This window comes from Orycteropus afer, unplaced genomic scaffold, assembly GCF_000298275.1.
Source record: "Orycteropus afer afer isolate SDZICR_OR568_19922 unplaced genomic scaffold, OryAfe1.0 scaffold00135, whole genome shotgun sequence".
NCBI classification, from domain to species: Eukaryota; Metazoa; Chordata; class Mammalia; order Tubulidentata; family Orycteropodidae; genus Orycteropus; species Orycteropus afer.
The window spans coordinates 5,152,043-5,167,297 of NW_006921722.1; the positions used below are offsets into that span (position 1 = coordinate 5,152,043).

The window sequence follows — 15,255 nt, forward strand, 5'->3', positions numbered from 1 at the left end:
AGTTGGTAATTTTTTGATGACCTGTTCAATTTCTTCTTTTGTGATGGGCCTGTTCAATTTTTCCCCATCAGTCTGTGTTAGTTTAGGTAAGTGGTGTGTTTCTAGAAATGCATGTTATTTTTTGTATTAATTCTGCCTCTTTTCCTTATTAGCCCGTTGAAATTCAAGTCACATGTTATTCTGCTACACCATGTTATTTCAATCAAAGTTTGAGATTATAAACTAACGTTTCCAGTTTTCAATAACAAGGAAACAAAAAACAGCTGGCCATGAGTCTCAACAACCTATGAAGGGAAGCCCTATCATCCTAGGTGATGGCTGCTCTCCAATGAGGTCATCTAGACCCATGAAAACACCAGCCCTGAAATCTAAGCACAGTGCCACATACCTGGTGGTCACGCACATGATGAGAACCATGACACAGAAAATTGCAAAGATCGTTATTGGAACAAAGACTCCAAACATTTGAGCATTAAGAGAGAATCACAGACCTCCGAGACTATACGCACAGACACCCCTATAGCCTTGGTGGTGGTGGTGCAGGGTGTCCCAACTCAAGGACCTGGCACATGGAATTTCTGAATTCGGTCCTGACTGTAATAGCTGAGGGGATATTGACCAAAATATGGCATTTCGACCACTTGAACGAGGGGATGACACTTTGGGTTGTATTGGAAAATGCTGCCTCCTTATTGCCAGTTTTACCAGTGACCGCTGGAAACTGCACTTGAACAAGCGGCAGTGGTACTTGAGATAGTTGTAGTGGGATCTACTCTTTACTGGGCCAGGCAATCTACTTCTGTAGTGATACCGTCTCGGAAACCCAAGGAGGGGTCACTATGAGTTTACTCTTTACTATCTTTCTGCATCAACCATGTCAGCTTCTTTCTCCCTTTCTCCTCCTCCCCTCTCTGTGCAGAAGAGTGCATGCACTGTAGTGGAGAAAACTACCAGGGCAAAGTTGCCAAGACCACATCCGGACTGGACTGCCAGGCCTGGGACTCTCAGAGCCCACACGCCCATGGCTATATTCCTTCCAAGTAAGTCTCTTGGGGATGGAGGGTTGGGTGAGTGAGGTGGTGAAGACGCGCTAGCTCTAGCAGACACTGTTGTTATGGACATATCTGCCATGGCTCAGAAGGGGACACGCCCGAGACTTTGGAACCTCAGAGCTTGCATCCTCCCACCCGAACGCAAGGGGAATATACACTCCTGCTGCTCAACATGTGGTCCAGATTCCACGCCCCAGCAGCATCCGTAGCCCTGAGAGCCCATTAGAGATGTAGGCTCTCAGACCCCTGGAGTGTGGCTCTGCAGTTTACCAAGCTCCCTAGCAACTGGAACACACATTAAAATTTGAGAAATAGACACATCACTTGGATATTTTCCAACTATTTCAGTCTCCTTGTTCTTACCTTTTCTTTATGCCAGTGAGGTTCATGTCTTCTTAACCTATGATTTATAGGTGACCTTCTGGGGGCTGTGAGTCCCCTGACATTTGATGTGTATTTTTATCAGTGCATTTTTCTGCGCTGAGGAAAAAGGAATTCCCTTAAAAAGGAATAAGAGTTCCTGCCCGAGAAGGTAATGTTGACTTTCTGAGCACTTCAGTACATTCATTGTTCTGGAAAATGCCTCCCACCCTGCTTCTAAGAACTAGAGGAATGATTCTAAGCCAGGGCTTTCACTGTGGAAAGCAGGTCTTCTGAAGCCTTGCAATTCTCACCCAAAATAGCTAGCTCAACACACAGTGGTTGTACTTTTCCTTCCAAAGAGAAATACAGTGAAGGCCTCAAAGCCCCAGACTGGATAATCCCCTTCCAGAACATAGGAGAAGAGGACTGCTGTGACCACTGTGGCTGCTCTGTCCACGCTGAGTGAGAACGGGAGGCTCAGAGAGGGGTGTGAGAGCACCACACAGGCCACAGGATGGTGTGTCTAACGGCCTGAGCCACAGGGTCACTGTGGAGGAGGGCTGAAGGGGGCTCACCCCACACTCTAGGGACAGGCACTTATGAAGCACAGTGCACTCCTTTCACTTCCTATTGGCTCAGATGCTACTGGAAGGGAACCTGGTAGACCAGAAGGACTCTGTCTAGGCTGTGACGAGGGATCTCCTCAGCTGGACTGTGTACTGGATGACTGTGTTTTAGAAACCGCTACTTTGCAGCTGAATGACTAGAGTCTGCTTCCATCAGTTTTCAGAGTGGGCCACGCGATGAAGTTCATGCACCTGCTCAGGGAGTTTTCATGTGTGAACTGTTAGAAAAGTCCTTGGCATACTGAGCTCACCTTCTTTCACGAGATGGCTGCCTCTTAAGGGCAGCCCAGGGCCCCTTTACCCAGTTCCCAGCTCCGCTAGCTGGACCTGGCACACAGGAGGCGCTCAACGTGGCTGCAGTTGAGAAGATTCTCATCAACGAATGTCAATGTCAAGTGCTGTTAAATCCCTCTCGCCCATTCAGATTTCCCAGCAAGAACTTGAAGATGAATTATTGCCGTAATCCTGATGGGGAGCCCCGCCCATGGTGCTTCACCACGGACCCCAACAAACGCTGGGAGTTCTGCAACATCCCCCGCTGCAGTGAGTATGGCTCATCCTGAGAGTCAGGGGTCTGGACCCCGTCTACTCTTGGAATCGAGGAAACAATATTAAGAGCCCGAATACTGTGCCTCAAAGGAGCCTGGTGGTACAATGGTTGAGTGCTTGGGCTACTAACCAAAAGGTCATGGTTAGGACCCACCAGCTGTTCCACTACCGTAAAGACCTGGCAATCTGCTCTCATAGAGACCACAGCCTGGAAACCTCATGGGGTAGTTCTATTCTGTCCTGCAGGGTTGCTTTGGCTTGGAGTCAACCTGATGGCACACAACAGTAACATTGCCTAAAAGTCCTATAGGTTGTTATCACTCTTTCGTGAACATGGTTAACAAATGTGGGTGCTAACTGAAAGGTAAGGTGTTTGCATCCACCCAGAGATGCCTCAGAAGAGAGGCCTGGAGACCTCCTTCTGAAAAACCAGCCTGAGAGCCCTGTGGAACAGGATTCCCCTCGGACCCCTATGACGCTGCCAAGTCAGAGCTGACTTGATGACAGGTGCCTTACGTGGTAACTGCAGACGACTGACAAGAATATCCATTGATCATGTTCTTATCATGCTTTTTTCAGCCTATCAGGAGTGCAGCTAAATGTCAGCTCCTGGACGGGCTCCCTGGCTTGCCACTTTTCTCTAGAGCTCAGGGAAATAAATCCATGCTTTCTGGTCCATGGACCTTGTTATCAACTGGAGTTCTTTCCAGCTGTTGCTTTGCCAACAAAGAGGTGTTTCTGGAGGCCCCGTTCTTCAGTATCTCCTACTTGTGGGGCAGCAGATGGGAAAGGAGTCTGGGGAGAAGGAATGGCAGACCTAGTAGCAACAATTTTCTAACATTTTCCTTCTATGAGAATTTGAAGCAAAGGCCTACACGTTTAGACAAAGACAGTTATCCGAGGTGAGGAGGACTGGGCTGGTCCTGGGGCTGGCTTCCCTGCTGCTCCGGTGACCAGGTATCTGGGGAGCTGCGGGTCCTCATGGATTCCCCCTTGATGAAAACCAGCATCTCTTCTTGCCATGTTCTCTCTCTTTTTTCCTCTCTCAAGAATTTCCTGATTTCTGGATGCACACAGCTTTCCTTGGAGACACTGTCTGGCTTCTTTCCACAAACGCTCTGTTGTTTGGCTTTCTAAAATAACGGGTTATGATTACTTGGTGAATAATTTATTCTTCACAAAGGACTTGGATCAACCACTGGTGTATGCAAGAGTTCGGGGACGGGGCTGACACAGGGTGATATATACCATGTATGAGGAGCGGAGCAGAGAATCAGAAGGGGGTTTCTGCTCCCAGGGCCTGGCCACTGGAGGACTTCCTCATGAGAGTCCTTGCAGACATAGATTATCCTTGGGCAACTTCCTCTGGGACTGAGCAACAACTTCCAAGGGTCAAATTCCAAGAGAGGACAGGCTGACTCTCCACCCCTCTCCCTATAAACTCTGCCTGAGCATTCTTTATTTCAGAAAAATAAAATTCATTTTAGTTTATTTTCCCTATTCAAGCAACACCCCCACCATCATCTGGTCCAACACATCAGTGTCTGAAGGGAAAAGGTGAAAGCTACCGAGGGAACGTGGCTGTTACTGTATCCGGGCACACCTGCCAGCACTGGAGTGCACAGACCCCTCACAAGCACAACAGGAGCCCGGAGAACTTTCCCTGCAAGTATGTCCCCCTGCAGGCCTCTTTCCCTGTCTCGTTCTTTGGCCTTGGTTTTAGTTATTAAAGTATTCTGGAAGGAAAACCGATGTTGTTGTTGTTGTTACGTGCCGTCGAGTCAAACCCAACTCGTAGCAACCCCTCCTTGGGTTTCCGAGGCAGTATCACTTCGGAAGTAGGATTACCCAACCTTCCTTCTGAGGAGTGGCTGATGGGTTTGAACCGCCAGCTGTCTGGTTAGCAGGCAAGTGTCTTAGCCACTATGCTACCAGAGCTCCCATAGTCATATGCAAAGGAAGTGAGATTCAGCACTGATTCTTCTTTAAAAAAAAAAAAAAGTGTGATGGACCAGTAGCATCGGTGTCACTAGGAATTTGCTAGAAAGGTAGGTTCTTGGCCCTATTCCAGACCTATGAACCAGATCCCAGAGATCTGTTTTGATGAGCCCTGCAGTAAACATACACTAAAACTGAGAACCACCGTTCTACAACACTTAAAATCCATAGCTGGGATCTGTGCATCTAGAAGGCAGGAACAGTGTATAACATCCCCACTGGATATTCACAGTGCCCAACTCATAGCAAAAGACCTATTTTGCTTGACTACACAAAGTCAGGGACTATATTTCAAACCTCTGCACAGGAGAAGCATCTGTGTCCCAACTCTATGGGCTCCTGCCCTGCTAAGCTTCCCTGTGGCCTGTTGCTCAAGCTGTGTAAGCCTAGACATGACCTGAATACACGTTCAACATCACCATCTGCAAGCATGCCTGTGCCTTGAGTCACAATCATTTCTTTTTCAGAAATCTGGATGAAAACTACTGTCGTAACCCTGATGGAGAAAATGCCCCTTGGTGTTACACAACGAACAGTGAAGTGAGGTGGGAATACTGCAAGATTCCGTCCTGCGAGGCATCCGCATCGTCCACGGAGGCCACAAGTAAGAAAGGGGGATGCGAGTGAACAGGGCCCACTCCAGTGACATCAGCACAGCACACAAGAGCTATGTTATAGTGCAAGTCTGTCATGGTCAGAGAACACGCTCTGAAGGACCTCAACTATGTGAAATTTGTTGAGGTTTGTTTTGTGGTTCAGAATATGGCCTACCTTGGAATGTTGCCTGGGCTCTTGCAAAGAATGTAGGTAATGCTGATATTGAATGGTGAGTTCTAGAAAGGTCAGTTAGGCCAAGCAACCGTTAGCATTCCTTAGCTCTCGGTCTCCTGATGGATCTTCTGTCTCTGTTCTGTCGACGAGTGATGAGTGTGCCGTCTCTAACCATGTCTCTTTGTAGTTCTAACTTTTTGTGTTTTATGCATTTTGAAGCTCTGTTACATACATACACATTTCAGACCGGCATGTCTTCTTGAGGAAATCACCCCTTCATCATTCTGTAATGTCTCTCATTGTTTCTGGGACTATTCCTTGTTCTGAAGTCTACTTTAGCTGACACGAATAGAGCCTCTTTTCATTAGTGTCCGTATGGGTCTGTTTTTCCCAGACTTTTAGTTGAGGTATTTAGACCATCTGCATTTAATGTAACTATAACAACGATGACATTAATACAGTTGGATTTAAATCTACCATCCAGTTAGTTTCTATTTGTCCTCTTTGAACTTGGCCCCTTTTTTGATCTTTTTTGGTCTTTGCTTAAACTGAGTATTTTTATGATTGTATTTAATCTTGACTATTTGCTTATTTGGATCCCTGGTGGGGTAGTGGTTAAAGCATTTGGCTGCTAATAAAAAGGCTGGTGGTTCGAACCCACCAGCTACTCCATAGGAAAAAGATGAGGCAGTCTGATTCCATAAAGATTTACAGCCTTGGAAACCCTGTGGAGCAGTTCTGCTCTGTCCTATGGGATGCTGTGAGTCAGAATCCACTCAATGGCAGTGGGTTGGGTTTTGGTTATTTGCTTATTAATTAAACTTATTTTAAATATTTTCAGTAGTTTCTCTAAAGTTTACAAAATACATCTTTAACTTACACAGTCTCCCTTCAAATAATTCTGTTCTATTTCATGTATAATGTCAGCAACGTACCACACTATCCTTCAGTTTCCTCCCTCCCAAACGTTGTGCTACTGTTTTCAAAGAATTTCCTTCCATAATGTTATAAATGTCACAATAAATTAATACTTTGTTTTGGCCCTGTACAGCCCTCTTGTAAAGTAGTTATAAATATAAATATCTTCATTGTTTTGACCACTGCTGGTGCTCTTCATTTTCCTTGTGTAGATCCAAATTTCCATTTGGTGTCACAAAACAAAAAACCAAACACACTGCTATCCAGTCAGATCCGACTCACAGTGACCCTTCCTTGGGTTTCCAAGGCAGTGTCACCATGGAAGAAGATTGCCCAACCTTCCTTCCGAGAAATGGCTGGTGGGCTTGAACCACCAGCCTTCTGGTTAGCAGTCAAGTGCCTTAGGCACTAGGCCACCAGAACTCCTTCTGGTGTCACAGTTCTTCTGTAAAGAAGTCTTTGAACGTTTATTACAACACAGGTCGGATGATGCGAATGTCTTTCAACTTTCCTATGTCTGAAAACACTTTGTCCCTTTCAGTTTAAGAAAATAATTTTGTTGGGCATGTGTTGACAATTTCTTTCTTTCACCACTTGAAAGATGTTACTTCATTATCTTCTATTTTGACTAGTTTGTGACTGGAAAACTTACCTCTGTTGCTTTGAACTGAATGTTTTTTTCTCTTTCTGCCTTTAAGACTTTCATTTTAGGTTTTCAGCAGTTTGACTGCCGCGTCTAGGTGTGCTTGTTTAGTGTTATTCGTATTACTCTTGCTTAGGCTTCTTTGAGCTTTTTGGATTTACAGATTGTTGGTTTTCATTAAAGAAGCCCTAGTGGCACAGTGGTTAAAGCACTTGGCTGCTAACCAAAAGGTTAGCGGTTTGAACCCCCAGCTCCTCCACAGGAGAAAGATGTGGCAGTCTACTTCCATAAAGATTACAGCCTTGGAAACCCTAGGAGGGGTTCTAAAGGGTCGCTATGCGTCAGAATCAAGTCGATGGCCATAGATTTTACAGGATTTTCATTAATTCTGTAAAGTTCCCAGCCCTTCAAATATTTCTTTTTCCCTTCTCTGTTTTGGACTCCAATTATCCAAATGGCAGATGACCAATGTCCCACATCTCTTAGCCTGTTCTGCAACCCTACTCTTTCTTGCCTTTGTGTTCCAGTGCGGATAATTTCTAGTAATGTTTTTCTCCAGTTCACTGATTCTTTCCTCAGCTGTGTTGTCTGCTTATCCACTCCCTGAAGGAATTCATTATCTCTGGAATTATAGTTTTTATTTCCAGGGTTTTAATTTCCTTTCTCGTTTCAGTAACTTCTTCCTCTCCTAACCACACAGTTCCCTGTAGAAGGGAGCAACCACGGCCATTCAGAAATTCACCCATTATCTGTGTCCTTGCAGAGGACAGCTCAGATAGGTTTTGTCCATGGAGGCAGAAGGGAAAAGGAAGACTGTTTGCTGAACCCAGACTGCACCATGAAGATGGCAACGCTGCTACTGTATCTTCCCTGTTGTTCCTGTTCAATAACTGGACTGGTAGAAACCTGTCTCTCCTTCCTCTCCAGATTAAGCACCAGACTAGAATTCTGCCCACTCCCCATCTACAGGGGGTCTCACAGCCTTTTCATATTGAAGGACAGAGTCCTGTGGGGAGGCATTTCCTGTTTGCGTGTCTCCTAGAATCCAGTGGGTCCACAATAGCCTGCTACCACCAGTCGTCATGGAGTCAACCCTGACTTATGGTGACCCCATGTGTGTCCAAGCAGAACTGTGTCCCCACAGGATTGTTTTCTTCATTTAAATTATGATTTAGGTGGAAGTTTACAGAGCAAATTGGTTTTCCATCCAACAATCCCCACACATTCTGTTTTGTGACATATACTGCAATCCCCACACTGTAACACATTCTTCCCACTTCCTCCCTGCACCCCTTTCCTTCCCATCCTCTCCCCTCCCACCTTCCTAGCTCTATCACTGGGCAAATGCTGTCCACTTGATCTCATATGCTTGATTGTTCTCATGAATGCATGCCCTCCTGACATTACTGTTTACCTTATAGGTCTGTCTATCATTTAGCTTCCAGATGAGTCACAGGGGTTAAGTCTTAGTTCCTTGCTTGAAGGGTGTCAAAGGGCCATAGTCTTGGGGGTTCCACTAGTCTTCATCAGACCAGTAAGCCTAGTCTTTTATGATTTTGAGTTTTGTTCCACATTTTCCCCAACTCTGTTGGGGACATCTTAGTGTGATCCCCTTCAGAGCGATCAGCACTGGTAGCCAGGCACCATCTAGTTCTTCTGGCCTCAGGGTCATGGAGGCTGGGGCTCACATGCTCCGTTTTGGACTTGTTGTTTCTTGTGCCTTTTATTTTTCTCCACTCTTCTTTGCTCTGAATAGGGAGACCAATAGCTGTGCCTTCAATGGCTGCTCAAGAGCTTTTAAGACCCCAGTCACTACTCAGCAAAGTAGACGTAGAACACTGACCTTGGTGTCTCTGAGATTATGGTCCTGAGCTTCCATACCCAGTGGCCGCATACCCAGTGAGCCTCAAGTGTTTGGTTATGACTAAGACCTGTCCATAGCTTTGTCCCCTGTATGCTCTACTACATTCGTAGATATATTTGCAGCGTGTACAAAAATACACAGGTAGAGGTGGCCTCTGTTCCACCTACATATATATATTCATGAGTGCAGTCCCATTAGCCCTCCCACCCATTCAGATTAAGTGTCTATCTAAGCATCCATTTGACATTATTCCTAGTATTGCAGGATTGTGTTTCCAATAGGATTCACCTTTGCTGCCATTCACTCTTTTTGATCATTTCCATCTCGTTGAAATTCCCCGTCTATGTACGTATATTGTACACCTTGACCACAAGATCCTTTAACATGTTAATCCCTGTTATTTCACAGTCCTGATCTGACAGTTTTCATGTCTAGTTCTCCCTGTTCTGGCTTGTGATTGCATTATGACTTGATGATGTGTTTTTTGTCTGGCTTTTCTGGTGTGTTTTGTAAAAATTTTTAAAATCAAATGCTGAACATTTTGTGCAGAAGAACTGTACACTTGGGAATGGGCTCCCCGCTTCTCCCATCAGTATGTTGGCCCATATAGTTGGCAGGTGAACTGACTTTGGATTTTGCTGGTGCTGTTCTTACATGCACCACAGACATCACTCTTCCTGCAATGGGCTGCTGTGATCTTGTGCCCAGAGTGGGGCCTGGGGTGCTGAAGAGTTTCTTCAGTACTCCTAATTTACCCCTCACTGAAAGCACCCACCACATGCCTGCAACACAGAGGCCCCCCATGTTTTCCATTTGACCCCAATTATAGACTGCCACTCCTCAGTGCTAAGCTTTGGTGGTGGTATTAGAGTTCTTTATCTTTCTAGTCCAGCCTCAGTCTTCAGATCTGTGAGCCTGGGCTTTGAAGGCAGAGTTTTCTTGGTGTTCTCACCCCTCCTTCCCATGGTGCCAAACTCTAACTGCATCTGTGGTGGGTCTTGAGTGGCAGGGTAGCCGAACCCAGTATCGTGCAGTGCAGGATCCTGGGCACAAAAGGGTTTCTTATCCCTCCTCCAGAGGAATATGACTGTTGCCTCTACTCTCAACCCCCACCCCCACCCCGCCACACACAATAGAAGCCATGGAGCTTTGCCTGCTGTCCTGGGTGCAGATGCATCTCCTGTCCCATTCCACAGCAGCTTTTGCTTTGTACGAGCAAAAGATCTGGGAACACATGTAAGGGTTTCCTGTCTGTCCCCCACCGGCAGCCAGTCATCACCTGCAGTCTGCACTTTGGGCATGGTTCCCCCCCAACTGTTTTCATGGACACCCAGATGGACACAAGAGCTTGCCAAGGAGTGCAATTTCCAAGAACAAGCACTCTGTTGGGTTTTCCTTAGTTTTGAGTTAAATATTTCCAAGGAAAATTAGGTCAGTAAAATTCTAGGATGCTGTGGATCTACTCTTTTATTTGCATGTCCACCTGACTACAAATACAGAAAAGAGCGTGAATCCTGGATGAATCCCAGGGAGCACTGTTCTGTTCTTGTCATAAATCACATTTTTCTGTTCTGGTCATCATTCAGGCTGACTTCTTCTATCTCCATTTCAGTGCCACCCGAGCAAACCCCTGTGGTTCAGGAGTGCTACCGGGGCAACGGACAGAGTTATCGAGGTACCTCATCCACCACCATCACAGGGAAGAAGTGTCAGTCTTGGTTATCTATGACACCACACCGGCACCAGAAGACCCCAAGAAACTTCCCAAATGCGTATGTCTTTGATTTTTAACCTTAAGAGAAGCAACAGGCAACTTACATTTCTGTTAGAAGAGCTGTGCTGTCACTTATTAGCAGCAAATTTCCATTGGCTCCAGCATGTGACACAAAATGTCTTAGGTGACTTGCTTTTGAGCAAAGTGTCTGAGAGATGAGAACTTAGAGGCTAGTTAAGCTCCGAAGTAGTTTTGCAGAGGAAGGGCAGGCAGGATAGGTGGGTGTGATGAGGGGATGCTAGTGGAAAACTAAGAAGAAAAAACTACTAAAAGCTTAGAAACAGTACCATCCCACAACACCCGTAACACATCAGTGCAGTCTTTCAGCTATGGAGTTTTATCATTCCAACCTCCAACCACTGAAGTGAAGTCAGTGTTTGCCATTTACGTTCATGGGTCATTAGCATGTGTGTGTCATCCGAGCTGCACAGATACACTAGGTCCTGAGCTGTGGTCATCTGAAGGAATAGTGTTACCAGGATATGAAAAGCCCAAGCAGAAAGGCAGGTGAGAGTCAGGAAGTACCCAGATGCTAATAGGTAAGATGGGCAGACCAGTGGACAACAGACCAAGTCTGACCAGACCAGCCTTTCTGCCATAACTCTAATATTTATGGAAGATGCTTTCAGAAGATGGGCAATGGGTAGTACAGGACTGAGACCTTTTAGAGAGGGAAACAAATGAGGTCGACCCCATAATGACCCTGACTTTCTTTCTGGAGACACTTCCTGGATGCGGTGCAGGGAGATGGAGTCAGGTAGGCAGATCACAGCAGTCTTGCTGAGCTGAGGAGAGAGACCGGAGTGTAGGATTACTGATGCAGCTGGGATTTCCTAGGCAGGCAATAATGAGAAAGGAACTGTGTGGAGAAAGAGCTCATAAATCTGCAGAGAGGTCCCCTTTAACATTTTGGCTAAAATAGAAAGCTCCACAGGTAGAGACTACACAAAGTTGGACAAAGAGGACTCTGGGGAAAGAAAACAATCTTCTCAACTCATACATGTGACATATGGCTCATATCCAGAATAATTAAACATTCCTACCACTTAGTTATAAGAATACAACCTACTAAACATCGGCAAAAAAAGGGAATAGCATTCCACAAGGGAAGATACAGGAATGGCCAATAGACACATGAAAAGATGCTTAACATCCTTAGCCATCAAGGAAATAAGAATGAGACAAAGAGACAAATAAGAAAGAAACAAACTATGAGGCAATGAGACACCACCACCTGCCCACTGAAACTGGTTACTATTAAAAGGATAAACAACAGTAAGTGGTATCAAGGATACAGAGCAACAGGAACGCTCATACACTGCTGGTAAAAGTGTAAAATGGTACAACCACTTTGGAAATCAGTCTGGTGGTTTCTTATGAAATCAAACAAGCATTTGCTGTACAAACCTACAGTTCTACTCCTGGATATCCACTCAAGGGAAATAAGAACATAACTCCACAAAAGGATCTATAAGAATATTCATAGCTGCTTTATTCCTAATAGCTTCAAACTGGAAGCAACTTCAATTTCCATCAATAAGAAGACAAACAATTTGTGATATATTCATGCAATAGAATACCATTCAGCAATAAAAGGAACAAGCTACCGGTCCTTCCAGGCAGATTGCATGTTGTGTAGAAGCATTATACGAAGTGAAAGAAGTCAAGCACAAGAGTATATGCTGTCTGAGTCCATTTACATGGGGTTCTAGAAGAGGCACTACTAATTCACGGGGGAATGGAATCAGTAGTGTGATTAGGCAGTGACCCAAGGGAACTTTCTGGGGTGACGTAAACGCTCTATACCATGATAGGAGTGTGTGCTACACAGGTATCTTCTTCATTAAACCATACCCTTAAGATCTGTGCATTTCACTGTATGTAAAGTATACTTCAAGTAAAAAAAAGGAAGAGCAGGTATATTTCAAACAATAAGCTTTCTGACATGTCCTGCTGCTTGAACGTTCACTGACTGGTTCCCTCAGACTGTGGGCCTGGCCTGAGACTATGTCACTGACCTATAGTAGCTGCACAGTGGTGGGTTCCCATAATACTCACTATGTTTCACATTTTCTCAGACAGCAACAGGCCATGAATCTAAATTTTAAAGGGGATTCCAAGGCCCAGAATTCTGAGAATTTGGGGCAATGGTTCTGGGAGTCCCCAGAGTGAAAAAAATCATCCAAGGCTTCCTCGGGGCCTCTTATGGGCCTTGCGGTGTCTCTTACTCTTTTTTTTCTGACTCCCCGATAACCCCTCAGATCCCCCAGCCCACCCAGACATCCCCCATTACCTTTTGGGTCCCACTGTTCTTTAATGGCCATTCTCTCAGCCCTTGAGTGGCTGCAGCTAGCAGAGAGTGGGGTAGGAGGAGGAGACTGAGCCATGTTCATTTTCCCATAATGCATCTGACAGAAAACAAGATCCTGCCCGGTTTGCCAGGTTAGCTTTTGTAAGTCTTCAAAGCTCTGAACCCACTCAATCTACCTGATATTTACAGCAATATTACTTTCATGATATTTATCCATTGTAAATATAAAGCATTTTCACTACATTATGGGCAACGTATAAGCTATCTAATGGGCACGGGTGGGCCGTTTCTTTAGGACATTAAGACTGAACTAAGAGGGTTGACTGGGAATATCTTCTTATAAGCTGTCTTCCTTGGGGAAGTATGTTCTAATTTCAAATGATACATCCCTGTGTATTCATATATATATAGAGAGAGATATAGATATAATTGTATGTGCATAGAAAATAATCTAAGAATACACTTCAAAATCCTTATTAGTTATTCCTAGGGAATGTATTTGATACAGTGTGGAAAACCAAACCAGACCAAACCCACTGCCATCGAGTGGATTCCAACTCATAGAAACCCTGTAATAGAGTAGCACTGCCCCATGGGGTTTCCAGGGCTGTCCATCTTTACAGAAGCAGACTGCCCCATCCTGCTCCCACAGAGTGACTGCTGGGTGTGAACTGCTGATGCCATTCTGATTCTTTTACACACATGTCTTATCTCAGTTTTTACATGAAGCATGTATTACTTTTGACATTTTATAAAGATTATAACCTTTGAAATGAGAACCCTTTTTAAATTTCAAACATGTAGTATAAAACATTTCAAACAGAAACAAAGATTAATACAATGAACCCCATGTGCCCGTAACCTAGCTTCAAAAAACTACCCACTAATGGCTAATCTGGGAGCACGGATGGTGTAGCGCCTAAGGCATTTGACTGCTAACCAGAAGCCTGACAGTTCAAACCCACCAACCACTCCTTGGAAGGAAGATTGGGCAATCTACTTCTGTAGACATACCACCTCGGAAACCAAAGGCAGGGTCACTATGAGTTGGATCTGACTCAATAGCAATGTTTAGGTTTTTTGTTTGTTTGTTTTTGAACGGCTAATCTTCTTTATTATTTTTTAAAATCTCTTCACCCATGTCAAGCCTCTCTCTTAATTATCGATCAACTTTTCCTCTGTCCCTTCCCCTCCCCCCATCCCTGGTAACCAAAAAGAAGAGTTCTTTCCCTGTGTAAACCTTTCCTGGACTTTTTACAATGATGGACTCATACAATATTTGTCCTGGGACTGACTTATTTCACTCAGCATAATGTCCCCCAAGTTTATCCATGTTATGAAGTGATTCACTGATTTTTCATTATTCTTTAATGTAGCATAGTATTCCATTGTGTGAATGTACCATAGTTTGGTTATCCACTCATCTGTTGATGGGTACTTAGGTTGGTTCCATCTCTTTGCTATTGTAAACAATGCTGCAATGAACGTGGGGGTATATATATCTATGCATGTCTCAGGGCTCATCTCTTCAGGATATCTTTCTAGTAATGGGATTGCCAGATCAAATGGCATTTCTATTTCCACCTTTTTAAGGAAGTGCCATACCATTTTCCACAGTGGTTGTACCATTTTACAGTCCCACTAGCAGTGTATGAGGGTTCCAGTCTCTCCATACCCTCACCAGCATTTGTTGCTTTCTGTCCTGTTGAACCTTGCTATTATTGCTGGGGTGAGATGATATCTCAGAGTTCTTTTGATTTGCATCTCTCTCCAAAGAAGGGTTGCTATGAGTCAGGTCTGACTCCATGGCACACAACAAAAACAACAACAATGGCTAATGATTGAGAGCATTTCTTCATGTGTTTGCTGGCTGCCTAAATATTTTCTTTGGTGAAGTGTCTGTTCCCATTTTTGAATTGGGTTGTTTGTCATTTTGATGCAGAGGTGAAGTTTTCTGTAAATTTTAGAGACAAGTCCCTTGTTGGATATTGTTGTTGTTGTTAAGTGCCATCGAGTCACACCTGACTCCTAGCGACCCTTCCTTGGGTTTCGAAGGCAGTATCACTATGGAAGTAGATTGCCCCATCTTCCTTCTGAGGAGTGGCTGGTGGGTTTGAACCGCCAGCCTTCTGGTTAGCAGTCAAGTGATTTAGGCACTATGCTACCAGAACTCTTTATATGATGACATATTATTCAATAAAGTTATCAAAATAATAAGCACAGTATAATCACATTTTGGTAAACATATACTGTGTAAATATTGATTGACAGAGACCAAATACTGGCTCATGGGATTATTTATTTATTTATTTTTAATTGTGATTTGGGTGAAGATTTACAGAACAAATTCACTTTCCAAACAGCAGTTCACATATACTTTGTCTCA

The 15,255-nt window shown here is 44.5% G+C and overlaps 1 protein-coding gene across 1 annotated transcript in view; it reads left to right on the top strand.

The window, feature by feature from the left end:
* Nucleotides 1–15,255, top strand: part of PLG (plasminogen) — a 61,911-nt gene that overhangs the window by 16,813 nt on the left and 29,843 nt on the right. Inside the window, exons 6-10 of the mRNA XM_007945261.1 lie at nucleotides 920–1,040; nucleotides 2,466–2,584; nucleotides 4,097–4,259; nucleotides 5,056–5,192; nucleotides 10,397–10,556. Coding sequence (XP_007943452.1) covers nucleotides 920–1,040; nucleotides 2,466–2,584; nucleotides 4,097–4,259; nucleotides 5,056–5,192; nucleotides 10,397–10,556 — 700 coding nt within the window. The remainder of the gene's footprint in view (nucleotides 1–919; nucleotides 1,041–2,465; nucleotides 2,585–4,096; nucleotides 4,260–5,055; nucleotides 5,193–10,396; nucleotides 10,557–15,255) is intronic.